General features: G+C 52.0%; 1 protein-coding gene and 1 long non-coding RNA gene across 8 annotated transcripts in view; one reads left to right on the top strand and one right to left on the bottom strand.

The window, feature by feature from the left end:
• The window catches only part of BCL2L1 (BCL2 like 1), a 44,774-nt gene extending 26,091 nt beyond the window's left edge, over positions 1-18,683 (top strand). For all 7 annotated transcript variants that reach the window (XM_070589061.1, XM_070589064.1, XM_070589062.1 and 4 more), the window contains exon 3: positions 17,026-18,683. In XM_070589061.1, coding sequence (XP_070445162.1) covers positions 17,026-17,163 — 138 coding nt within the window. In that variant the 3' untranslated portion in view covers positions 17,164-18,683. The remainder of the gene's footprint in view (positions 1-17,025) is intronic.
• Positions 4,724-11,060, bottom strand: LOC139078208 (uncharacterized). Its single transcript, XR_011531062.1, has 4 exons — positions 10,932-11,060; positions 5,363-8,095; positions 5,066-5,180; positions 4,724-4,915 (listed from the first exon to the last, which is right to left on the bottom strand). It is a non-coding gene; the product is annotated as an uncharacterized lncRNA (long non-coding RNA).
• Positions 18,684-18,785: the final 102 nt, after the last annotated feature.

Below are 18,785 nucleotides of genomic sequence, written 5' to 3'. Positions count from 1 at the left end.
GGTCACTGACCCAAGCTAGTAAGTGGCAGAGCTGAGATTTAAACCCAGTTTGAATCTTCTAGTGCCTGTGCTTTTAAAGAACACCCTTGACTGCCTCTCAGGAGGAATAACATATAGTCTTAGAGTCTAAGACAGATGAGGAATCAAGCTCGGAGAGACTAACTGGCCAAAAGAATACACAGCCAGGAAGCTATGGAGTCTCCAGGGGGAACCCAGATATGTCTGATCTGAGGCCTGTGGTCTGTACTGAGCTGCCTCCCATCCTTCCCTAGGAAGAATTTCCAACTCTAATTAGGATTCTATCAAGAGAACTTTCTCCATCCAGAGCTCCGGTTGCTATAGAGAGCCGTAAGTCACTGGTCCTTGATTTGCATCTGTTGGTCATCAGAGGGGCCCATAGTCATAACCCGTCTGTGAGTAATATACTAGTGACAATGTAGTTGCTGCCATTAATTGATGCCATTGCATCAACATATGCAGGATGCTGTAAGGTGCACTGTGTTGTATTTTTAACCCTCACATTAGTCCTGCTTGGGAAACATTATTGTCCCCATTGTCCAGACGAGAAAACTGAGAGTAAAACAACTTACATAATAGTCCCAAGTCAAATGCGAATAAGGACGGAATTAAATCCAATCTGATAGACTCAGAAGCCCTCACTCAGTCTCTGACTCACTCATGTGTCCGTGGGTTTCCCTTGGCTCTCTCTGCTTCTTCTTCTTTTCTGTATTGTTCAGTGCTCTCTCCAGAGGGTGAGTCTGGCTTCTCCACCTTACATTGCCTGTTTTAGAGGAGAGGGCTTATAGCTTCCATTTATCTCATACTGCCCCTACCCGCCACCCACTGCTTAACACAGGGTAGCCAAAGAGTGGACTGCCACGTGATGCCTGGGGATTGGTGGGCAATCACTGGCGATGGCCCCCACTGATACTACCTCAGAAAGGACCCATCTCCCAATCGTGTAACAAGTGCTCTTTGTACACCTGTCATGTGCTCACTGCTCCAGTGGGGAGAAGAAAAGTATAAAGTACAGGCCTAGCTCTCAACAGCTTAGATCATGAGACTGTAGGTACCAAAGTAAATGGAAGACTACAAGGGTTAGAGGAGTTCAGAGGAGAGAGGAAGCATAAGATAATTACAATAGTAGCAAGCATTTATTGAGCACTATGGGGTAGGTCTTATGCCTGTTTTATAGGCGTGGATCCTGAGACTCAGACGTGGATCCACTCAGACCCAGTGGGTGATCAGCCCAGGGTTGCACAGCAAGTAGGTCTCAGAATTAGGACTCTGAATCACTCCATGGCCTCTCTGGGAGAGCACTGTGGACTCTGTGCGTAGTGACTTGGAAGCTCCAGTAAAGGGAGTCTGGAAGGATGGGCCAGGTATGGACAAGAAAGGAGATGCCAAAATGTAGGACGAAAGGCTGAGAAGTGGAGCTGTGATATTCTTAAGATGTGGGAAAGCCTTTAGAATGTGGGGAAACCCAGGCTTTGATCACAAAGTAAGAGCACAGGATCATTAAGGTTTGTCTGTGCTTTTTTGTGTCCATACATTATCTCATTAAGCCTGTGATTATGCTAGAAGGTAGAGGGGGTTATCCTCTTACCATGGAGGGAACGGAGGTCTTCTAACTTTAAATCTCAAGTCCTTTCCACCATCCATGCTGCCTCCCCATTTCTCTAGTGGGAGAACACAGGCCCTCCACTCAGACAGACCTGGGTTTGAACCCCACCTCCTCCGTTTTGTGTCTCTAGGATCTTAAGGTTTGCAAGCTGGGGCAATTTCAGTTAAAGAGCAGGCCCTGGAAGGCAGGCGTATGCTAAGGAGTGAACGACATAAGTGAGGTGTCATAACACCAAGGTTCCTATAGTACTTTTTTTCAATGCACTTTCAAGTCTTTGGTTTACATATGAAGAAAGTGGGGTGCCCCCAGAAGTGAAGTGACTTGCCCAAGATCACACAGTGAGTTAATAAATGGCAGCGCTGGGATTAGAACTCGAGTCTCTTGTCTCCTAAGAGAGCTTGCTTTTTCCTTACACAATGCTGCTCCCCTGAGGGGCTGCGGGAGGAAGGCCTAGGGATAGGATCATAGCACTTTGGAGCTGGAGAGGGGGCCTTAGAGATCATTGAGTCTATCCTCCACACTTAACAGATGAGAAAAGTGAGGCCCAGGCTGCCTGAGTGACATGTCCGTAGCCAGATAGAGCCACTGCAGAGCAGGAGCAAACCCATGTGTCTTGACCCTAAGGTCCCAGGTCCTTCTCACACTACCATGCAAAACTTCCGAATTGCCTCTTTTCTCTGCAAGTCTAAAGCCTCACTCCAGGGGGCCAGCCCCTTGGCCTAGTGGTTAAGTTCGTGCACTCCGCTTCTGCAGCCCAGGGTTTCACCAGTTCGGATCCTGGGCGCGGACATGGCACTGCTCATCAGGCCATGCTGAGGTGGCATCCCACATGCCACAACTCGAAGGACCCCTACTACAAAAAATACACAACTATATGCCGGCAGGCTTTGGGAGAAAAAAAAAATCTTAGATTTACTATTAAAAAATTTTTTTAAATAAAAAATAAAAATAAAGCCTCACTCCAAATGCCAGCAGTTTACAGTTAGAACAACTGTTGAGTTTGGGGAGTTTTTTTTGCAAATTAGAGTCTTGTTTTCTCTCTCTCAATTCTTAGTAAGGATAATGTACTAGAAAAGGAAAAAAAAAAACTTCAGTGGAAGACCTTGATAGAACAAAGATAAAAATTTGATAGAGTCTCTGAAATCTAGGGGGATCCTCAAAGCCAGGAAATAATTTCAGGCCAGCCCCCTTGCCTATCCCAGCCAATTCACCACTTGTCCCTCTCTACTCACAACAGGCCTTCAAAAGGCCCAGCCTTCCCTTGGCAGCTGCATCTGGTGAACACCAACGGAAATCCCTGGTATTTTTCTTTGCATGCAACCAACCATGGAGACGTAGGTCAGGCATTGCTGGCCTGGCAGTTAGAACAGCTCCGCTTTGCCCACTGCACCTGCAGCCATGTTGCTGAGCCCCATGGGGATGGGAAAAGGATGTTCCCCTCCAAACAGGGATTGAGTCCTCAAGGCCCCTTGTGGGCAGAGCTGGCTAGGACTTAGGGGGGGTGCTAGAAAAGACCATCTGGAATATGGGGACTAGGAGGGTGGCTCTGTTTCTTTCCCCCCTTAATGTCTGCTGTGACCAGTAGCAGGGTTGGCAGTGTCTGCTCAGCTCAGCTTAGAGTCATCATCACTGATGGACAAGACTGGGAAGGTCTCATGCTCCCCCTGGGCTCAGCTGGGCCCCAGGCCTGCACCTGAACCCCTATGCCTATCTAGTGTTTACAGGATTGAAGCTGCCACCCGTTGGGACCTAGCCTGTTTTCATTTCTCCTCTCAGCTGTCTGGTCTCCATGGACCTCACCTACAGGTTTGTGCGTGCCCGTCTGCCACGATGCAGCCCCACGAGGCTCCTCTAGCCTGGCACACTCCTCTTTGGCCTTTGTTCTCTTCAGCAGAGCTGCCAGTTCTTTACCTGGCCCAGGGGAGAGCTTTCCTGGCCTCTCAGAAAGGCTCAGTTGCTCCACCCTAGCTGCACCCTTCCCAAGATTCAGTCTCTTTGTCTGCACTCTGCGGGCCCGGGCTGTGGTTCCAAGGCACTGAGGGGGCCCGTATGTGGCCGCTCTGGACTGGCCTCCAGTTGGCTGGCTGATTCTGTCCTGAGCTTTCTCCTGCTCTGGGCCTCATGTGTCTCTTTTGTAAAGGTGTAGGACCAAGATTGGTACATGTACCATTGATCTTCAAGATAACTTATAAGTGATATGCAAATGAACTGTTTTAAAATTTTAATAGTGTTTTTATTTTATGTTGATTTTCATCTGTGGCAAATGATACTGGCTTTCTACTTATAGTAGTAATATAATAAGTTGCCTTTTGGTTTCATTGATTCATTTAGCAAATACTTACTGAGGGTCTAGCTACTGGGGATATCTGCCTTCATGGAGTTTACATTCCAGAAAGACAGAGAGTGATGGTGGGAGTGGAGGGTGGCTGCACAGCTTTTGGTATTTGTTTTTTAATAAAGAGTGATTGGGGAAGGCTTGTCTAAGGCATGTGAGCAGAGATATGCATGACCTGAGGGAGCAAACCATGAAACAATCTGTGGTAAGAACATTCCAGACAGAGGGAGCAAGTACAGAGGGCCCAAGGTAAGAAAGGTGTGCTTGGCGTGATTGAGGAAGAGCAGAGGAGATGAGTGTGGCTAGAGCAGAGTGAGCAAGTGGTGGAACGTGAAGGTTTGTGTGGGCCATGGTGAGACACTGCCTCTTCCTCGGGGTGAGGCGGGAAGGCAGTGGAGTGTTTTGACCAGACAGGATCTGACTGCTTCCAGAAGGACCCTCTGGCTGCTGTGTGGTGAGGGACCATAGTCGGGGGTAAGAAGCTGGAAGACCAGTGAGAAGGTTGTTAGGATACAGGCAGAAGATGGTGTTGGCTTGGAGAAATGATGGCAGTGGAGGTAGTGAGAAGCACTGGGATTCTGGATAAATTTTAAATATAGATTCAAAGGAGTTTGCTGACAGATCAGGGCTACAGAGGATTTAAAGCTGGTTCCAAGATGTTCAGGCTTCGGCACCTGGAAGGATGAAGCTACTACCATTTACTGCAAAGGGGAAGGATGCAGAAAGAACAGGTTTGGGGGAGGAAATTAAGAATTTTCAATACATTTAAGTGAGTCAATTGATAGACAGATTTTAATAGTAATGATGATACATGGATAAGGCCCAAACAGTGATAGCTGAGATTGTGGGTGGAGCGGACCAGGTGTGACTACTTCCTTCCGGCTCTAAAATTCCACGTCAGTGACTTCAGACCTCGCAGTCTCCCATTCATGAAGAAGGGGAACCTGAGACTCCGCCTAGAAAGTAACAGAGCCACAAGGAATGACAGGAGAGGAATCCCTTGGACCAGGCTCCCCTCTTGTTCATTTGGAAGGACTTGAGAAGTCCTTGCACACAGCCTGGCCTCCTGGCGTTGCCTCATTCATTCACTCGCTCTCGCTGAGTACCTTCTGCCAATAGGTCCCGGACTTCCTCCTCTTACTGCCATTCACCATTCAGGGGCTGGAGAGCAAATGACTTTGCTTCCACGGGAGCATAAATGGTTTTATCTCTTTCTTCATCCTGTAGGGTTCCCATAGTTATCAAGCTGGAAAAAAATCCTCAAAGGCCTCCTGCCCTGGCTTTTGTAGCTGAGAAACGGGAGGCCAGAGAGGCAAGCAACTCCTAAAGTTCACATCCAATCCACTAGCAAATCCTTTCAGCTCTACTTTTAAAAATAAATTCTGAATCTGACTGCTTCTCACCAGCTTCCCTGGCGCCCTCCTGGCTAAGCCACCGTCATGTTTCTCCTGGATGACTGCATCAGCTCTTCACTGGACTCTCTTGCTTCCACCTTTGCACCTGGAAGTCTCCATCCAGCAACCAGAGGGACCTTGTTAAAACCAAAGTCAAATCATGTCCCTCTCCTGCTCAGAACCCTGCAGTGTTCCATGTCACTCAAAGGACAAGCCCAAGTCCTTAAATGGCCTTCAAGGCCCTGCACATCTGGCCCTTGGCTATTGCCAGACCCCATCGCTACTATTCTTCACTCATTCACATGGCTTCAGCCACCCTGGTGTCCTTCCTGTTCCTGGAGCACCCCAAGTATGTTCCTGCCTTAGGGCCTTTGCACTTACTGTTCCCTCTGCCTTTCCTCAGAACTTCGTAATGCCTGTTTCCTCACTTCATTCAGGCCTCTGGTCAAATGTCACCTCCTCAAGAAATTTTCCCTGACCACGGGTTCTAATTTTGCCCTCTTTCATGTTTCTTCCTAGGCCTTTTCTCTCACTTATGTTTCTTTTTAGCACTTACCACCATCTGACACATATATTTATTGCCTATCTCTTCCCATTAAATTGTAAATTCATGCAGGTAGGAGTTTTCATCCGATTTAGTCACGGCTTTATCCCCAACGATTAACATAGTGCCTGGCATTTAGTGGGCACTTGATAAAGTTTTAAGGCATGAATGAATGTCCAGAGCTAAGCAGGGCTCTTGACTGGTCCTTCCTGCAACCCCACAGGTCAGCCCACCAGGGGTCACAGTCTGCCTTAGAACACTCAGCTAACAGCTCCACCGAAGCTACTTGTCATCACTTTTGTTTCCAAGATAATGACCAGATGGAAGGAGGGACTTTTTCTTCAAGGCCTTGTGAGGGCTGGGTTGGGGGTAGGGAGGAAGCACAGAGCAGCCGTCAGCACACCTCTTCTTTTCCCACCCCCAGGGTACCCCGGGAACCTGGAGGCATGGCTCTTCCCTGTCTTCAGTGATTTCTGATTTCCAGGGGCCAAGAGTAGCAGATCCTGAGTAAACAGTGGGTGGGTGGGTGGTGAGAGGGGAAGGAAGGGTTTGGTAACATCCCTCTGCATCTGTCCTATTGCACTGGCAGGTGCACGTGCTGTGGAGTCAGACGCCCTCGCTCAGTAACTGGTGAGCTCATGCAAAGCCTCATTGCTTCTCTGAGTCTTAGTTTCCTCCTTGGTAAAGTAAAGACAACACCTACTTGCAAGATTTTGAGACTGCAAGCAGGGGCTCAGTATACATTAGCTGTTATTTTTTTGTTTGTAGCTACAAATAATGAGATATACCGTGAGAAGCACAAATGGGGCCACTCATTTTTAGCTATAAAAAAATATCAGCTAACATTTCTTGAGCACTTTCCATGGATCATTTAATCCTTGCTGCCAAGCCTGAGATGGAAGTACAGTGTTCCCGCTTTATAGACAGGACTCCAGGCTTGGAGAAGTAAAGGGTCTTGCCCCAGGTCCCACAAGTAGGCAGCCATAGAGGTGGGGTCAGAACCCACACTATTGGACTCCAGGGTCAAGAGGCCTTGCTTGCAGGGGAATCCCTTCAACTCCGCTGGGTCTCAGTTTCCCATCTGTTCAGGGAGAGGGGTTGAACTAAATATCTCTGTGAACCACAGGTCATGACACATGGTTTCTGGGTGGTCCACATGCCATATCACATGGGACAGTGAGTTGCTTCTGGGCCTCCTTGTGGTGATGGTGGTGGTGGTCTTCTGCAGTTTATTGGCGTTCTGGGTGTTGAGTGTGAACAGCAGACCTCCAAGTGGCCCCTCCCTGGGCATCATCAGCTACAGACAGAGTACTCCCGCTCTCCTGGCACCATCTCAGGCATCTTGCTATTCTGCACCTTGAGGAGGCTGGTGGACTGGGGTAGAGATGAACCAGAAGACTAGAAGGAACCGGAATGTAGGAAATGCAACCCCGTGGGAGCCTTCAGCTGAGGTTTTGGTTACGAGGGTGTGTGTGAGAGCATTCATATGTACAGGGGGAGGGAAGGGTGTTGCAAGGATTTGCTCCGTCCCCAGATCCTCCAGAGCTGTTGGCTTCTGTGGAATTCCAAACATTTCCGATCAGATAAAGGTGGCTGAAAATACCCGGGACTTGTCTGGACTAGTTGGAGGCAGTGCTGGGGTGAGGAGGTTGAGGCCACAGGGGCAGAGCCCAGCAAGGTCTGGCCCCTCTGAGGAGCTTGCCCTGGGTCACAGATATACCCATTGCCCTTTTCTCCTGGAACCTGTAGGTTTGAGGGCAAGGCTCAGCAGTATTTGGGGTGGAGGAGGATCAGACCCTTTTGTGACACCAAGTCCTTCTACTCCGGAATGTCCCCTCTCACCTTCCACGCTAATTACTGGATCTTTTGGATACCCCTGAGAGAGAGAACCCAGGTTGTCACGCCTTTGTCCATATGTGAGTTAGTTTCATCGTCCTCATGCTGTGGCACTGGTGGGAGCCCTTCCGCTTCATTTTACGGGTGGAGAAAGTCCCAGACTTTCCCAGCATCCCAGACAGGGGATTGAATTCACCCCAAGGAAGCCAATGATAGAGCTGGGACTCAAAACCCACATCTGCTGACTGTCAGCCAGTGTTCTTTTCTTCACAGCATGCAGCATTGATCAGCACCAAACAAGGGAATGGGGGCATCTTTGGGCAGAAAGGAGGAAGGAGTGGCTGCTTTGGACCATGGAGTACCTGGAGGCATAGACCCCAGAAGGAAACAGAGTTTTAGGGAGAGGTTTAGCCCCAGAGACCAAGCCCCTCTTCCTTGTAGGTTGCTACCCCCATCCCTCCTGCCTCTTGCCTCAACACAGTGCAGACGATGCCTTTTCCAAAACCTTCCCATAAGCTTTCTGTCCTCCCTCCTGAGCCTGGGAGAACTTAGTGTCTGGAGAGTCCTGAGCACCCTGGCCAATCTCCTGGTGCCTTGGGGCCTCCTCCAGGTCTTGCCAGGCAGTGAGGAGGGGGATGAAGAGAGAGAGAATTGACCTTTCTTCCCTTCCCTTCTCACTGTCCATCAGTCAGCATACTCACCAGAACCTTCTCTGGGCCCAGCACTGGGCTAGGCCTAGGGGATAGAGCTCATGGTCAAAAATGAACAGCTCAACAAACTGACAAGAGAGCTGAAGGAGACTTGGAGGCAGAGAGCAGGAGGCCTCCTTGAAGAAGTGGCCTGTAGACGTAAGAGATAAGTAAGAGAGAGTTCAGCAGAGGGACCAGCATGGGCAAAGGTCCTGAGGCTGAACAGAGCATGGCATGTGAGGAATGAAGCAGCCTGGCCCTAGACAAAGCTGAGGAAGGCCTGCAGGGTCTTGCAGACCAAGGAGAAGGCTCTAGGACTTGGTCTAATGATCAGAGCAATAATAGTAACTGCTGCGCATCATGCACAGTTCTAAGAGTTTTACATGTGTTGCTATTGAATCCTCACAGTGTTCTTGCGAAGTAAGTACGTTTTTAATCCCCATTTTGTAGATGAGGTCCAAAGCTAAACATCTCAGTCTCATTGCAAGACTTATTGGGTACCTGCCTACTCTTTGTTCTGGCAGCCCAGCTTGGTGGAAAAGTAGAAGTTGATTTGTCACTAGCCTTGGCCTCTTCCAGAAAGCACTGCCATTTTACAAATGAGGAAACTGACGCTCGGAGAGGAGCAGGGCCTGGTCCAGGGCCCAGAGCGAGGCCAGCAAAAATTCCTCTGCCAGCTCATGTTCCCTTCTCGGGTAGCCCTTGGCACAGAGATGGAGGAGAGCAGCAGAGGAGAGAGGACCAGAGCTAAGGTCAGCCAGTGGAGGGAGGTAGAGGGAAAGAGGCGAAAGTTTTCCAATAGAACTATCCAAAAATGAAAGGCTCCATCTGGGAGGGAGGGAGCCCCTTATCACAAATGTGTAAGCAATGAATGCCCTAGAGATGCCTGTGAACTCCACAGGTACGGACCATGTGGAGTGAACCAGACCCACTATATGACCTGGGCACTCCTCCCTTCTCAGCCCCATCTGGGAAATGAGGATGTTAGGGGTGAGCTTGAGCATCACATGAAGGTTGGGTGGGTATGTTGTAAGGTCAATTTTGAGTCTCTGAGTCTGTTTCAAGGGTCCTTCTCACGCTGAACACTGGGAGAAGAATGAAAGGCTGTGGCCATCTACTTGTGAGAGAATAGGGAGTCAGCAGGGTTGAGATGAGAGATGGTTGAGATGAGGGGAGGCCTCGGGATTCCAGGGAATGAATGCATATGAGCCTGGAGCAGCTGCCCAGGAGCCATTAAGTGCTTGAGCTCTGGAGCCAGACTGCCTGGATTCAAATCCCAGCTGTGCCATTTAAGAACTGTATGACCTTGGGAAGGTCGCTTGACCTCTCTGTGCCTGTTTCCTCATCTGCAACATGGAGAGTAATAATAGCACTTACTTTATTGGGTTATTGTGAGGATTAAGTGGATTCATATACACGTCGAAGCTCTTAGCCTCATACCTGGTACATTGTAAGTGCTCAGTAAATATCAGCCATCACTCCCAGGGAACGAGGTCGTGAGCCCCTAAATGAGCATCTGTGCCCCCACTAAATGCATTTCTGAATTTTCTCTCTCTGCCTCCAAGACTAGTTCCCTGGTTCTGAGCCGAGGAGGTGGAGAGCCCACGCTCACACTGCTGGGCCCGATAGCTTTCTCGAGTCCCCAGCGGAGGTATTATCTCCTCCCAGCACAACCACTTCCTTTTCTGAGAAATGAGCACATCTGTCAGGCTTAGCTTCTTAGAACTAATGGTGGGGGAGGAGGCGGGGGAGGAGAGGCTGGCAGCTGACGGGCAGAGTTAGAGAAAGATTAACATGAAGTTTGCTGTGAGGATGCCTCCAAATATTCCTAAAGCCCAGATGGCTTGGGCCTCCCATAACACCCTCTTCAGCCAGTAACACCAAGGTCACCTAGCTTTACCAAGTGCATTCATCCCCTGTCTCACCACCACTGCCTGGTGAGGTCAAAGCAGGAGAAACTGAGGCTCAGAAGGAGAGAGGCTTGCTATGGTGCCCACAGCTGGGCTGGCTAGACTGAAGTGTTGGCCCCCGCACAGGCTGGCCAGCCTTCTCCTTGCCCTTGCCTCACTGAGCTGCCTCTCTGAGTTGCCCACATCCAGGCCCATGTTCCCCTGGTGTAGAGAGGCTGTGTTCCTCTCACGTTGCTGAGGCCAACAGCTCCCCCGGGAAAGCCGAGGGAAGTGGATTCCAACCACAAACCTCACTTCTTCCCAGTCTCCGCCTGCAACTCCCTGCCAAGAGAACGATAAGGCCTCTCCGTCTCCCCACCCCCTCTTCCTGCCATCTCCCAGGGATCTTCCTGCCATCTCTCAAGGCCTCATTTGTCTACTCAGCAGGCATTTATCAGCCTCTCCCTCGGGGAAACTGAGGCCAAGAGCAGAAAGTGACTCTGCAAGTGACTCACAGCCTGCCAATGCAAGGGCTGTGAGAAGGCCAGGGCAAAGTACAGTCCTAATGTCCCTGGCACTTTCCCTGGGCTGCTAGGAACCCCTTCCTCTTCTCCACCTACCTCTTTCTCGAAATAACCAAGCAGGAAGGAAGCGGTGGGCCTGGGCCCTCCAGAGTCACTCTAGAGGAAGGAAGAGCCTGTCTGGCACAGGCACTTGTTCCCCACTGAAGCCAGGACGGAAGGGTTTCACTTTCCCTCCTCATCTTCGTCACATCCTTTTCCTGTGGCACCCAGTTCCCCTCAGCTGGCTGGGGGCCAGAGCTCATTCATTCAGCTGGTGGCCTCAGGCCACCTTCCCCCTCCTAGAGGGACTCAGGGCTGTAGCCCTGGCCCAGAATATGAGATTTGCTGCTGTATATGCTGGGGCTTGAAACTGGCTTCCCCACTTACCCACTTTGGGTAGGACTCTTGGTATCTCTGAGCCTCAATTTACCTGGGCTTGGAATGAGGACCTCCTTCAGTAACAGTAGTGCATGCACCTAGCCCACGATGGGGCCTCAAGAAGTATTGTCCTTTTGAAAGTGAGCAGAGGTTAGGAGCAAAGGCAGTGGAGCCAGATTGTTGGTGCAGGCAACCCCGCCAGGTCACCAGCTCATTGTGTGACCTTGGGCAAGTCACAGATCGTCTGTGGGCCTCAGATCCATCAGCTGTATGATGAGTTAACAGTAGTACCCACTGACCGACAGAGTGTGGAGACGGTTAAATAAACTGATCCATAAAGAGTGCCCTGCGGAGTGAGTGCTCGGGAAACGTCAGCTGCTGCTGCCACAGAGGAGGGTAATTCTCTGTGAGTAAAGATGCAGAGACTGACATGGCAGGACTGGACATCAGAATGAACACGCAGCCGGAACTCAGACAAGTCCCAGGGCCACCACTTCCTAGTTAGAGATTGTGGGTGCGCCCTAAAGCTGACATTTCCCCATCTGTAGAACAAGGCTACTGATAAATGTCATGAGGATTAATGAAAGTAGTCATTCCTTTGTTCATCTAAAATAGATTCATTTAGAAGGGCACCTGCTGTGTTCCAGGTACAGCAGCAGGTTCTGGACATACCAATGACAAAACCACACACAGTCTAGTGGGAGAGACAGCACGAAGAATAATCATTCAAGTGAATGTGGTTGTGCATGTGATCAGGAAATACGGCCCAGTCAGGATAACGCGCTTTAGCTCAGTGCCTGGCACAGGGAAAACATTCAAATGTGGAATAAAGGTCAGCTGCCATAATAACAGTTATGATTATTTTATTGTTACTTAAGAAGTAAGGACGCTATGGCAGGGAGGTGAAGTAACCTGCTCCAAGTCACACCTCTGGGAAGAAGCATGGAAATGTGGGAGATGAGAGAGGAGAAGGATGAGAATCGGAGGACTGATCAGATTCAAGTGGGGACCGCACTTCAGCCCCTTGGAGGGTGGGTGGTCTGCTGGCTCTTGGGCTGCTGCCCCAGGGGCATTGTTGTGCCAGCCTTTTCCTGACTGCTGTAGGGTTGCAAGTGGCTGCAGGGTGACCTGCACTGTTGAGTTGGCTGCCTCTGGGCAGAGACCTAGCTGAAGTCGGTCTGTGCCCGTCTGGATGGGCCCCTGGCTTCAGACCTGGGTCAGACTTGGTCCCTGTTTACACTGAGCCCCCAGACTGGTGGAAGAGACCGACACACAGACAGAGGGCCTCAACCTAGGGACACCTTGCCTCTCCTTCCTGCCCCAGGACCTTTGCATTTGTTGCTTCTGCTGGAACATGCTCTTTTTTTACCCGAGATTTTTTATCCTCCCCGCTCATCACCACCGTGTCATTCAGGTCTCAGCTCAAACCTCACTTCTCCAGAGAGACTGTCACTGACCACTCCACTTAAGTCAGTCCCCAGGTATTCCCTGTCATCTCCCCATGACTTACTGTATTCAAAACCTCATCATCTCTGAAATTGTCTTGTTTCTTATTATTCTCTCTGCTTCCCACTAGAACAGTGTTTCTCAACCTTTTTTTTTTCTTATCACCACTCCCCTAAGGAGTCTTTTTAGACATTCTTGTCTTAATTGCCTTCCCATGACGTTTGAATACCACAGCTGTACTGTGTATCTCTTTATGTACTGTGGCCCCGTGGAGAGCCACAAATCATTGTCATATCTAAGAATTTTTGCATCACCCCGTTGGAGGTGGTTTCAGCTCATTGAGAATGCTGGACTAGAACATAAGCTCCATGAAAACAGGGACCTTGTCTGTCTGTTCACTGCTCTGTCTCCAGGGCGGGGCTTGGGGCATGCTCATTGCCCAATAAGTATTTATGGTGTGAATGGAAGTCCAAAAACGCTGGGAGCACAAAGGAGACAGTCGTCCCAGAGTTAAAGGAGGGACAAGTAGGGAAGGCCTCTTGGAAGACAGGACTCCAAAGTAGAGTCTTGTAAGCTGAGTAGGGGGTGGCTGACTGAGGAAGGGAGATGTGGGGAGGGTGCCCAGTTAGGGGAGGACACGGTGTTGGCAAAGGCTAGGGGCACGAAGCACTCCGGAGTATGTGGGGTGGGGCCATTCCACAGGTGTGACCAGGACTGTTGGAGGCAGGACCTTGACAGTGGTCCCAGCCTTGGCTTCTCCTGGGCACCCTCTGGAGGGCCCGATGCCAAGTCTGGAGGGCCCCTGATTCCTAGTTCAAGCTCCACCATGAGCCAGCTGTGTGAAACTGTAGACTGGGCACGGGGGTTGGCCTTGCTGATTTGCCGGGTCTGCCTGGCTGGAAGTCCATGCTTCTCCCATGGAGCCGAGTAGCCACTGCCTGTCCCCAGTGGCCCTCAAAACCTCCACCTGTATCTCCATGGTGGTGGTCACAGCTACAAAGGAAACTTCTCCCACTTTGCTCTAACCCAACCTGAGGATGCTGACAGGCTCTCAGGCCTGGGTCTCCTGAAAGCCTGTGTGACATCAGAGACCTCCCTGCAGCCCACTCTTGCATCTCACCCCTTGCCCAGCATGCCAGCTCTGGCTAAAGCCAGTGGGAGCCACTGAGGAGTAGTGGGGTCTTATCGCTACTTTTCCAGACTGGGGCTGCTCTGCAATCCTATTTATTTATCCAGAGCAGCCGCCCACTGAGAAAATGGCTGTGTTTGTTTCCAAGTGTGTCGTGTGAACCATGGGCTAAATATAAATATACCCACACCACTGCCTCCCCGGCACCCGCCCTGGAACAACACGCCCCATTTTGTTCGTGCTCCCTCTGCAAAAGCAATCCCCAGAATCCAGGCCCTTGGAAATCCTACTCCCCCCTCCCCAAGAGGAGCTCCTGAAATGGAGATGAAGGCCATCCTGGCCAGGAATGCGTGCGCGGGGGGCTGGGCGGGTCAGAGCCTTGTTCTCTATGGCACCAAGATGAGAATGTTCCCTCCACCCTGGAGTGACTGTTCCTGGACAGTGAGTGCTTTGTGCCCTTGCAAGGACAGGGCCTGTTTACTCCAACCCAGCCCCAGAGCCGAAAATTTCCTGTGGCTGCCAACCCTCTGCTTCAGGAAAGTTCCCATCAAGGGAGCCAGGCCTCTCCCATTTTGGCTGCAACCCCAGTGTCCCTGGTTTCTTGTGGGACATTTGGCCCCTTGGGATAACTAGGGCCACCTGGCCATGGCCTCACTTCTCCCAAGTTCCCCACACCCCAGGAGTGTCCCCCATCACAGATCAAACTTTTTTGTGGCTCCACCTGGGCCTGCTTCGCTTGGGAGGAGAAAATCCTGTAACAGTTTTCTTGTCCGCTGACCGCAATGGAAGCTAGCCAGGATGAAGGCAGAGAGACAGGGAAACATATCCACGCCAGCCATGCCTGGGCCGCAGGGAGGCCAGAGTTCAGAGGCTGCTGCCGCCACTGCCCTTCTCTCCCCAGACCTCAGGCTCCAGCTCAGCCCCACCCCTACATCCCTGTTCCTTGGGATCCATTCAGCACTAGTGACAGGATAGGTCCTCCCTGGCCCCTCACACAGGGCAGTGTCCTGCTGTAGCAGCACTCCCTTTGGAGCTGGCAGTCCTGGGCCCTGGTCTGGCTCTGCCACCTGTTAGCTGGGTGAGCCCAGGCGAGGTCTTTCCTGTCCTAAACCTCAGTGTCTCGTCTGTGAAATGGGGCTCAAATCTCTACCTCTGGGGATTCTGATGAGGTGAAATAGGATAGCAATGCCTGGCACTTAGTAGGCATGCAGTACCCTCGTTCTACTTGTGTGTACTTTGAGCACCAGCTATGTGCCAGACGCTGTTCCAGGCACTGAGTGTATAGAAACAAGGCAGGGTCTCTACCTCATCAGCCACATCTAGTACAGGAAACAAATCAAAACAAAAGCAAAGTGTCGACTTTGGTTATGAAAAGTGCTGAGAAGAAAAATAAAGCAGGGTGAGGGGAGAGGTAGAGAGAGGTGGCAGTGGCTACCATTTTAGACAAGGTGGCCAGGGAAGGCCTCTCTGAGGAGATGATGTTAGAGTGGAGTCAAGACTGAAATGAGGGAGGCGGGTGATGATGACATGGGGTCAAGTGCCCCAGGCAGCTCCGAGCTCAGCAGATGTGCAAGGAACAGCAAGGAGGCCAGTGCACTCGGAGCAGAGCGGGCAGTGGGGAGGGGCCAGCTCCCACTAGACCTTGCTGGCCATGGTAAGGACTTTATTCCAGGCGTGATGGGAAGCCTTGGGAAGAGTGAGAGCGTGGAGTGACCTGGTCTGAACGGAGGGGCTGCCTGCTCTCCCCAGTGCCTTTTCCCCAGGACATGGTAAGCTGTCTGGGAGGGCCTCTGACTTATGCATCACTGCTACCTCCCTAATGGCTTAATAAATGTGGAGGATTCTTTGAGTCCAGTTAGCAGCTCAGTGCACGTGGCGCTCTGCTAGGTACCAGGGATGTGAACAGAAATGACACTGGCTTTCTAAGTGTGAGGGAAAGCTGTTGGACGACTTTAAGCACAGGCATGCCATGATCTGGTCTACATTTTTAAAAATCTTCTCTGTGTGGAGCATGGACTGAGGGGGGTCGTCAAGACTAGAAGTGGGGCTAGGCAGGTATCACAGTGAGCAAACTGGCCAGGAGGCACCTGGGGCCAACTGGAGTTGGCAGATGCTGTCTGAGGGAGCAGCCACTGCTCAGCCAGTTGGGACCAGGTGGAAATGTGGGCCCAGGCGTGAGCCCTTGGTGGAGAGGCAAGAACATGGGCTCTGGAACCAGACAGTGACCCACTCCCTCCCTAGACACACACAGCGCACTTACTTCTAGGTGCTAAACACCAGCTTTGGACTCTGGTTCCACTACTGACAAAGCTGGGTGACCTGATAAGTCCCTGGGCCCTGAGAAACTCAGCTGCCTGGTCTGTAAGTGGGGAAAGACAGCCCGTATTGCAGCATTGTTGGGAGGATTAAAGGACAGATGGGGTGCGAAGCTCACTCATTAAAGGGTACTCCACACTCCCCTCTCCCCGCCCCAACGCTGGCTCCGCCCTGGGCTGGGTAATTCAACCCACAGCCCCTCCTTCCCGATCATGTGCTTCCCTCCTGACTAGCTTCAGGGCAGAGGGCTGTAGCTCACCTCCTCCAGGGCTCAGAGTCATGCCCCCCTGGGGTGGGGGACAGGGCCAGGGCCTCAGAGGCTCCCTCCAGAGTCCCCAGACCTGCTCTTCCCCTGAATCACTCTGGGGATTTAGCCCTGTCCGTTTCCTCTCCTTCCCTCCCCATTGTAGCAGCGGTAAGGCTGAGGCCTGGTGGTTCCTCACTACTTCAGACTCACTCCAAGCTCCCCCGTGCTTCCAGAGCACACGTGGTTCAGCTCTTACTCATCCCTGCACCCTCATCTCCCCTGTCCTCTTCTTTCCCCTACTCTGCTCCAGCCACCTGGCCTCCTTTCAGTTCCCGGACCCTGCCCATCTCTTTCCCACCTCAGGTTCTCTGGTACCACTTCCTACTGTCTGACCTTGGACAAAGCTCTTTCTCCACTTTGCACCTGTTCTCTCTGTAAGAAAATGGGTTGGTCATCCCCAGCTGGGGCTCAGGAAGGAGGGCGGCCCTCAACCCTTTATCTGGCCCAAAGTGGCATGGAGGGCTATGGTTTTTCAAATCACAAGGCCATTGCACACAGATGGCTCCCTTCCACCTACCCCCATTACTCTTTGAGGACTCAAACAGCACCTTCCCTTCTCTTCTCTCTCCCTGCAGGACACCTTTGTGGAACTCTACGGGAACAACGCGGCAGCCGAAAGCCGGAAGGGCCAGGAGCGCTTCAACCGCTGGTTCCTGACGGGCATGACTGTGGCTGGTGTGGTTCTGCTGGGCTCACTCTTCAGTCGGAAGTGACCAGACACTGACCACCCACTCACCCTCCCACCCCCATCCTGACGCCACCATATCCCTCCATCTAGCCACCATTGCCACCAGGAGAACCACTACATGCAGCCCATGGCCACCTACCCATCACAGGGTTGGGCCTAGACCTGGTCCCCTGCAATTAGTTTTCTAGAATCTACCATGCTTCTGTGAGAGCCACCTTCCCTCACACCTCAGTTCTCCTGACCTCAGATCCCACAGTTTCCCACAAAATCTGCCCCGTGGAAGCTGGCAGGTGTGGGGGGTTTGTGGCTGGGGGCTGGAGGGCCCTGCCTGATTGGTGGACCCCCTTACCCCTTAGCCTCCTGAGAATGCTTTCCTGCCAGGGAGCTGGACAGTTTTCTGACGCTTTTCCCCAGAAAGACTAGATTGCCTTTGTTTTGATGTTTGTGGCCTCAGAATTGATCATTTCCTATCTAGCCCCAGGACCTGGGCTTCCCTTCCTTTCATCTCCACCCTCCAAGAGCCACTTAGGGGCAACTTCTGACTAATTAGGGATTCAGGCTGCTTGGGATAAAGAAACAAGGACCAGGACCCCTTCCCCACCTCTGGCCTGGCCAAAGTCCCTGCCCCCAGTCCCAGTGTCCTCCAGAGGCCTCTGGCTAGAGGCCAGCCCTACCCGGCAGGGAGTGGGCTGTAGCTGCAGGAAGCACCCCATGCCAAAGCTAGGGTGGCCCTTGCAGTTTAGCACCACCCCAGTTCCCTCCCCCTCCTTCTCCCCTGGCTCCCATGACCACGACTGAGGGACCAACGGGGCCCAAGACAGGTGCCCCAGAGCTGTTAGGGCCTCAGCTGCCTCACTTCCGGCAAGGAGATCAAGCCTGTGGCACCTTTACCTTGGGCTGCTGCCTATGGGGTCCAGGGGTTCAGGGACCTTGGCCAGAGGTGAAGGGGAGCTACAGGGAGCAACTGTGGGAGCCCTAGGGTCTTCCCTACCTCAGGCAGGAAGGGCAGGAAGGAGAGCCTGGTGCACGGGGTGGAGGTGGGGCTGGCTAGAGAGGCCAGTCCTGCCTGGCCACACAGATTCGTGCCCTACCCCTGTTTAGCCTGGGCAGCCGGGCTGCCAAGGTCAGAGTAGCCTGGCCAGGAGCTCTTCAGGCCTCCCTGTCTCCTCTGCTCCACCCATGGCCTGTCTCATCCCTGGGGTCCCAGCCTAGCACTGGCCACCCCGGGCTCTCTGCTGTACATATTCGAGACTAGTTTTTATTCCTTGTGAAGATGATATACTATTTTTGTTAAGCGTGTCTGTATTTATGTGTGAGGAGCTGCTGGCTTGCTGTGCGTGTGCACGTGGAGAGCTGGTGCCCGGAGATTGAACAGCCTGATGCTCCCTCCCCTGCCCTGGTCCGGGGAAGCCAGCCGGGGGTCCTGGCTCCTGAGGGACACCTGTCCCTCCCCCAATCCCCACCCCACACTTGTTCCAGCTCTTTGAAATAGTCTGTGTGAAGGTGAAAGTGCAGTTCAGTAATAAACTGTGTTGATTCAGTGAACGCAGGGCCTGGGCTCTTGTGTGCTCCAGGATGGGAATGGCGTGGCGGCTGCCAGAGAGGCCGCAGGACGGCCGGGGACTATGCTGCCTCTGCTGCCCTCCG

The sequence above is a fragment of the Equus przewalskii genome, chromosome 21, assembly GCF_037783145.1.
Source record: "Equus przewalskii isolate Varuska chromosome 21, EquPr2, whole genome shotgun sequence".
In the NCBI taxonomy this organism is placed as follows: Eukaryota; Metazoa; Chordata; class Mammalia; order Perissodactyla; family Equidae; genus Equus; species Equus przewalskii.
This window is presented reverse-complemented; position numbering and strand designations above follow the sequence as displayed.